This window comes from Rhinopithecus bieti, unplaced genomic scaffold (genome assembly GCF_001698545.2).
Source record: "Rhinopithecus bieti isolate Rb0 unplaced genomic scaffold, ASM169854v2 scaffold_13317, whole genome shotgun sequence".
Classification (NCBI taxonomy): domain Eukaryota; kingdom Metazoa; phylum Chordata; class Mammalia; order Primates; family Cercopithecidae; genus Rhinopithecus; species Rhinopithecus bieti.
Window position 1 is genome coordinate 1323588 of NW_016807516.1, and position 6535 is coordinate 1330122.

General features: G+C 61.1%; 2 protein-coding genes across 3 annotated transcripts; both read right to left on the minus strand.

Annotated features, from left to right (window-relative positions):
* Window positions 1-308: 308 nt before the first annotated feature.
* On the minus strand, window positions 309-1949 carry LOC108536109 (cationic amino acid transporter 4-like). 2 transcript variants are annotated; one of them, XM_017882612.1, is made up of 3 exons: window positions 1301-1949; window positions 928-1036; window positions 309-823 (listed from the first exon to the last, which is right to left on the minus strand). In XM_017882612.1, the coding sequence occupies exons 2-3, from the start codon at window positions 1028-1030 to the stop codon at window positions 351-353; spliced, it is 576 nt and encodes a 191-aa protein (XP_017738101.1). In that variant the 5' UTR covers window positions 1031-1036; window positions 1301-1949; the 3' UTR covers window positions 309-350. Both variants share the same exon structure in this region, with proteins under 2 accessions (XP_017738101.1, XP_017738102.1).
* Window positions 1950-2514: 565 nt separating this feature from the next.
* Window positions 2515-6080, minus strand: LOC108536108 (cationic amino acid transporter 4). The gene is made up of 5 exons (XM_017882611.1): window positions 6001-6080; window positions 4740-5761; window positions 3314-3954; window positions 2939-3047; window positions 2515-2833 (listed from the first exon to the last, which is right to left on the minus strand). Exons 2-5 carry the CDS (start codon window positions 5719-5721, stop codon window positions 2658-2660), a joined length of 1908 nt encoding a protein of 635 aa, XP_017738100.1. The 5' UTR covers window positions 5722-5761; window positions 6001-6080; the 3' UTR covers window positions 2515-2657.
* Between the last annotated feature and the right edge of the window lie 455 nt (window positions 6081-6535).

A 6535-nucleotide genomic window follows, 5' to 3' on the forward strand; every position in this document is an offset into this window, starting at 1 on the left:
CATCCTCTGAACCCTGCTGCCCTGTTTAGGAAGCCTCCTTGGGGCCCCAGCTCTGCTCCCTGGATCTGCCACCTAGCAGATGTGGGGAGCCTGACCCCAGGCCTGTCATGGAACCCTCCTTGCCTGGTGTGTGTGACTCCCCTCTTAGCTGGGCACCTGGATCCAGGCCCACCTGTGTCTCTGACTCAGGGTGGTCCCAGGACTGGCACCTACTCTTTGGAGAGCCTCAGCATCTTTGATGTGGATTGGAGACAATTGCCTGGTTCCATGGGGCAGGTGAAGACTCGGTGCCATAAAGAATGCCACAGTGGATATGCCAGCAGGCCACATGGCTGGCCAAGCAATTATTATTATGGATCCCTTGTGCTGTGGGCCTTCCCGTCCACCCCACCACACCTGCCCAGGTAGCTGGAGCTGATCATAAACAAGAAGGCTCTGGGCAGAGTCCGCGGCACCAGCATCGGCCAAGGCCCACTCCTGAAGACCTGAAGCTCGGCTCCTGGACAAAGTCCTAAGGTCCTGAGGACGCCCCAGCCTGCGCAGGCCTGCAAACCCAGGCCGCCCACAACAGAAGGGGCTCCTGGCTTGTCCAGCCTCTCTGGCCTCCCAAGCAGGTGTGGGAGAGAGGGGCAAGTGTGGGCTGACCAGCTACTCCATATGGCCGGGGTCCTGTGCTGGCGCCTGGCTAGGGGCTGCACAGCCTGCACTGTCTCCTCCAGGCTGCCCCTGGGGAATACCACGTAGTGCGTGGAGTTTGGCCCTGGCAGCTCCCGCTGGTTCTCCTTGCTGTGCCGGATACCGTAGCCGAAATACACTGCGAGTCCTAGACAGGGCAGGAGGCAGGGCATGAGCCTGAGGCACAGATTTCAGCCCTTCCTGTCCTCTTTGCCCTCCTCCTGAACCCGGTCCCAGCCTGGCCCCACTCACCCATCAGCAGCCAGATGGAGAAGCGCACCCAGGTCAGATAGCTCAGCTTCAGCATGAGGCAGATGTTGAGGAGGATGCTCAGGGCTGGAATCAGGGGAACCATGGGGATCTGAGGAGGCAGGGGCAGGGCAGGGCTGGACCGGGTTGCAGGAAAGATCTGCCAGCCCAGGGCCCACTTTCTCGGGAATCCATACAGCCTCTCTCCCTCTCAGGAGGTTGTGGAGACATGTGCTCACTCACCAAGCAGAGAGGGGTGCGGGATGGGTGTGCCGTCCTCCCCAGCCCTGTGAGTCTTGTTCATTCTGGGATGGCCATGGGGAAGGGGAGGCAGCTGCCTGGGCAGAGCACCAGTGGGTGCTGGCTGGGGAGGTACCTGAAACAAGTCTTCCCGATACTGTTGCTGGTGAGCCCCAGGATGAGGAGGCTGAGCAGAAACACGACACTGGTGAGCAGGAGCAGCAGGATGTAACCCCAGTGTGGGAGGTGCAGGGTCGAGTTCCCAAAGACGAGCACGCAGCCTATGGTGATGGCTGAGGCCAACATAACGCCAAGCGCCCAAGTCACCACTGCTCCAGGGCTGTACCCATCCAAGAAGCCCAGGTAGGGCCTCAAGGCTGGCTGCAGCTCCCCGGCTCAGGGAGAGAGGCGTGCATAGTGCCCACTAGCTGTAGGTGGTCTGAGAAGGAGCTATGCTGCTTGGTCAGGGGGCCAGGGCTGGCTGGGCCTGGGGAGCTGGGTGGGGAAGACTTCTGGAAGCGCAGCACAATGATGCTGGTGGCCACGAAGGTGTAGGCCAGGAGTGTGCCAAGGGACAGGAACTGAACCAGCGACTCCAGGTCCAGCAGCAGTGCCAGGAAGGCTGTGAGAAGCCCGAATGCCAGGGTGCCTGCCACAGGCACCTGTGTCCGGGGATGCACACGGGCAAACACCTGGAAGAAGAGCCCATCGGCGGCCATGGCGTAGACAATGCGTGGCAGGGAGAAGAGGAGGCTGAGCAGGACAGTGTTCATGGCTGTAGCAGAGAGAGCGGGGAGGGTCAACATGGCGGAGAAGCCCACCAGGGGCCTCTGCTGGGGGTCGGTGCACGGGTGGTTCCTTAGGAACATGGGCATGAGCTTGTCTGGCCTCTCAGAGTAAGCATGAGTGAGTGTAGGAGTAATAGATTGTCAGCGCTCTGCCCAAGAACAGGACATCTGGGATGGGTCACAGGCCCACTGGAGCATCTGATGAGAGCTGAGTCCGTCTGCCTAGGAAATAATCTGTAAGGACATGCCCAACACTAATATGCTATGGACCATGTGTGGGGAGGTCCCTTCCAAAACGTTTCTGAAGAAATTTTTTTGAAGCAAAGAGTTTCTAATAATTAGCACTTGGCCGGGCGCGGTGGCTCAAGCCTGTAATCCCAGCACTTTGGGAGGCCGAGACGGGCGGATCACGAGGTCAGGAGATCGAGACCATCCTGGCTAACATGGTGAAACCCCGTCTCTACTAAAAAATACAAAAAACTAGCCGGGCGAGGTGGCGGGCGCCTGTAGTCCCAGCTACTTGGGAGGCTGAGGCAGGAGAATGGCGTAAACCCGGGAGGCNAAAGTCCTAAGGTCCTGAGGACGCCCCAGCCTGCGCAGGCCTGCAAACCCAGGCCGCCCACAACAGAAGGGGCTCCTGGCTTGTCCAGCCTCTCTGGCCTCCCAAGCAGGTGTGGGAGAGAGGGGCAAGTGTGGGCTGACCAGCTACTCCATATGGCCGGGGTCCTGTGCTGGCGCCTGGCTAGGGGGCTGCACAGCCTGCACTGTCTCCTCCAGGCTGCCCCTGGGGAATACCACGTAGTGCGTGGAGTTTGGCCCTGGCAGCTCCCGCTGGTTCTCCTTGCTGTGCCGGATACCGTAGCCGAAATACACTGCGAGTCCTAGACAGGGCAGGAGGCAGGGCATGAGCCTGAGGCACAGATTTCAGCCCTTCCTGTCCTCTTTGCCCTCCTCCTGAACCCGGTCCCAGCCTGGCCCCCACTCACCCATCAGCAGCCAGATGGAGAAGCGCACCCAGGTCAGATAGCTCAGCTTCAGCATGAGGCAGATGTTGAGGAGGATGCTCAGGGCTGGAATCAGGGGAACCATGGGGATCTGAGGAGGCAGGGGCAGGGCAGGGCTGGACCGGGTTGCAGGAAAGATCTGCCAGCCCAGGGCCCACTTTCTCGGGAATCCATACAGCCTCTCTCCCTCTCAGGAGGTTGTGGAGACATGTGCTCACTCACCAAGCAGAGAGGGGTGCGGGATGGGTGTGCCGTCCTCCCCAGCCCTGTGAGTCTTGTTCATTCTGGGATGGCCATGGGGGAAGGGGAGGCAGCTGCCTGGGCAGAGCACCAGTGGGTGCTGGCTGGGGGAGGTACCTGAAACAAGTCTTCCCGATACTGTTGCTGGTGAGCCCCCAGGATGAGGAGGCTGAGCAGAAACACGACACTGGTGAGCAGGAGCAGCAGGATGTAACCCCAGTGTGGGAGGTGCAGGGTCGAGTTCCCAAAGACGAGCACGCAGCCTATGGTGATGGCTGAGGCCAACATAACGCCAAGCGCCCAAGTCACCACTGCTCCAGGGCTGTACCCATCCAAGAAGCCCAGGTAGGGCCTCAAGGCTGGCTGCAGCTCCCCCGGCTCAGGGAGAGAGGCGTGCATAGTGCCCACTAGCTGTAGGTGGTCTGAGAAGGAGCTATGCTGCTTGGTCAGGGGGCCAGGGCTGGCTGGGCCTGGGGAGCTGGGTGGGGAAGACTTCTGGAAGCGCAGCACAATGATGCTGGTGGCCACGAAGGTGTAGGCCAGGAGTGTGCCAAGGGACAGGAACTGAACCAGCGACTCCAGGTCCAGCAGCAGTGCCAGGAAGGCTGTGAGAAGCCCGAATGCCAGGGTGCCTGCCACAGGCACCTGTGTCCGGGGATGCACACGGGCAAACACCTGGAAGAAGAGCCCATCGGCGGCCATGGCGTAGACAATGCGTGGCAGGGAGAAGAGGAGGCTGAGCAGGACAGTGTTCATGGCTGTAGCAGAGAGAGCGGGGAGGGTCAACATGGCGGAGAAGCCCACCAGGGGCCTCTGCTGGGGTCGGTGCACGGGTGGTTCCTTAGGAACATGGGCATGAGCTTGTCTGGCCTCTCAGAGTAAGCATGAGTGAGTGTAGGAGTAATAGATTGTCAGCGCTCTGCCCAAGAACAGGACATCTGGGATGGGTCACAGGCCCACTGGAGCATCTGATGAGAGCTGAGTCCGTCTGCCTAGGAAATAATCTGTAAGGACATGCCCAACACTAATATGCTATGGACCATGTGTGGGGAGGTCCCTTCCAAAACGTTTCTGAAGAAATTTTTTTGAAGCAAAGAGTTTCTAATAATTAGCACTTGGCCGGGCGCGGTGGCTCAAGCCTGTAATCCCAGCACTTTGGGAGGCCGAGACGGGCGGATCACGAGGTCAGGAGATCGAGACCATCCTGGCTAACATGGTGAAACCCCGTCTCTACTAAAAAATACAAAAAACTAGCCGGGCGAGGTGGCAGGCGCCTGTAGTCCCAGCTACTCGGGAGGCTGAGACAGGAGAATGGCGTAAACCCAGGAGGCAGAGCTTGCAGTGAGCTGAGATACGGCCACTGCACTCCAGCCCCCAGCCCGGGCGACAGAGCGAGACTCCGTCTCAAAAAAAAAAAAAAAAAATTAGCACTTTCCTTGCCCCATTATGCAACTGGTAAAACAGCCCCAGGTGAAGGTGAATCTGAGGACAGAGCTCCCCCTTGCTCTTTTCCCTGCCACCCTGCCCAGGAAGAGTCTCTTACCGCAGATGGAGCCAGCTGCCACGATGAAGCCAGCCCACCTGTAGCCCCGCCGGTAAAAAGCATCTGCAAGCGCTGAGTCGGGGTCCAGGCTGTGCCAGGGCACCATGAGGGTTAGCACGGTGGAGACAAGGATGTAGGCACCAGCTGCAATGGCAAGTGAGATGGCGATGGCCAGAGGCACGGACCGCTGTGGGTTCTGGGCCTCCTCGCTGGAGGCGGCAATGACGTCGAAGCCCACGAAAGCATAGAAGCAGGAGGCAGTGCCAGCCATGACGCCGGAGAAGCCAAAGGGTGCAAAGCCGCCTTCCTCAGTGCTCCAGTTGTGAGGCTGGGCCAGGATGAAGCCCAGGATGACAATGAAGAGAATGACAAGCAGGCTGATGGCCGAGAAGGTGTGGTTGAGCCAGGAAGAGACGCGGGCTCCACAGGAGACAAAGGCAGAGGCCAGGAGGATGATGCCAGCAGCCAGGAAATCCGGGTAGTGGCCCAGGAGGGGCACCTGCCAGGAACCCACGTGGGTCTCAGTGAAGTTGCGGACGCTGTGACTGAACATAGAGTCCAGGTAGCCACTCCAGGCGCGGGCCACGGCGGCACCACCAATGATGTATTCGAGGAGAACATTCCAGCCGATGAGGAAGGCCCACAGCTCGCCCATGGATACGTAGGTGAACAGGTAGGCAGAGCCCGTGCGTGGCACACGTGCCCCGAATTCTGCATAGCATAGGGCTGCCAGCAGGGAGGCCACAGCAGCCACACCAAAGGACAAAAGCACAGCAGGGCCAGCCACGTCCTTGGCCACAGCACCTGTAAGCACATAGAGGCCCGAACCCACCATGCCACCCACGCCCAGAAGAGTCAGGTCCAGTGTGGACAGGCAGCGCCGCAGTGATGTCTCCATGGTGGAGTCCTCCAGCGGCTTCAGGCGGTTCAGCTTCTGGCATAAGCGAGCCAGGCTGGCCATGCTGGGCAGCCCCTGGGCCATGGCAGGTGGCCGAGAAGAGCACCGAGCCAGCTACTGGAACCTGCTAGGGCCAGAGGGGAATGACAGGATGCCCAGCCGGCCTTTCATCCCTCCTGGTCTGACCACCCCCAGTCCTCTCTCGTCCCTGCCCTGCGGACCTACACACCCGAACCCGAGGCCTGCTGAAGGGCTGGAATGGGGCAGGTGTCAGAGCCTGTGGGCAGGAGGTCATAGGAAGCCTGGAGGTCCTGTCTGCATCCCAGGCAGCAGAGGAGGCCTGGTGGGGCCCCACCTACTCACCTGCTCGGTGGGGTGGGGAGGGAGCAGCTCCAGGCGAAGCTGGGAGAGAGACTGGGAACGGCTCAGTGGTGGGGTCCCAAAGCGAGATGAAACCGAGGCTTCCCCAGAGTAGAGCCGGACCCAGAACAGGAGCCACGGCTCTGCGTTGGGGCGGGCGTGTCCCAGGCAGCCACCTGCCACAGACAGTGGCGGCCACATACACCCGGCACCTGCCCCCGCCACCGTGGCCAGACTGGCGTATCCGCGTGCCGGGCAGAATGCAGGGGAGCCCTGGGCCGCACACCTCCCCATGCCCAACACGCCGCTGCCGCCAGAGCCAGCTCCGCCGCTCCCCTGTCCCCGGACACCTGCGCCTTCGCCTGCTCTTGGGCCTGAGCCCGTCCCCCGTCCCGTCCCCGTCCCCGTCCCCGTCCCCAGCCCCGTCCCGGTCCCAGTCCCCCGTAGGATCCGCTGCAACCCACCTGCTGCCGCCGCAGCTGCCTCGGCTCTGAGCTCTGAGCCCGCCCAGTTTGCCGGCGCCGGAGCGCAGGGCCCG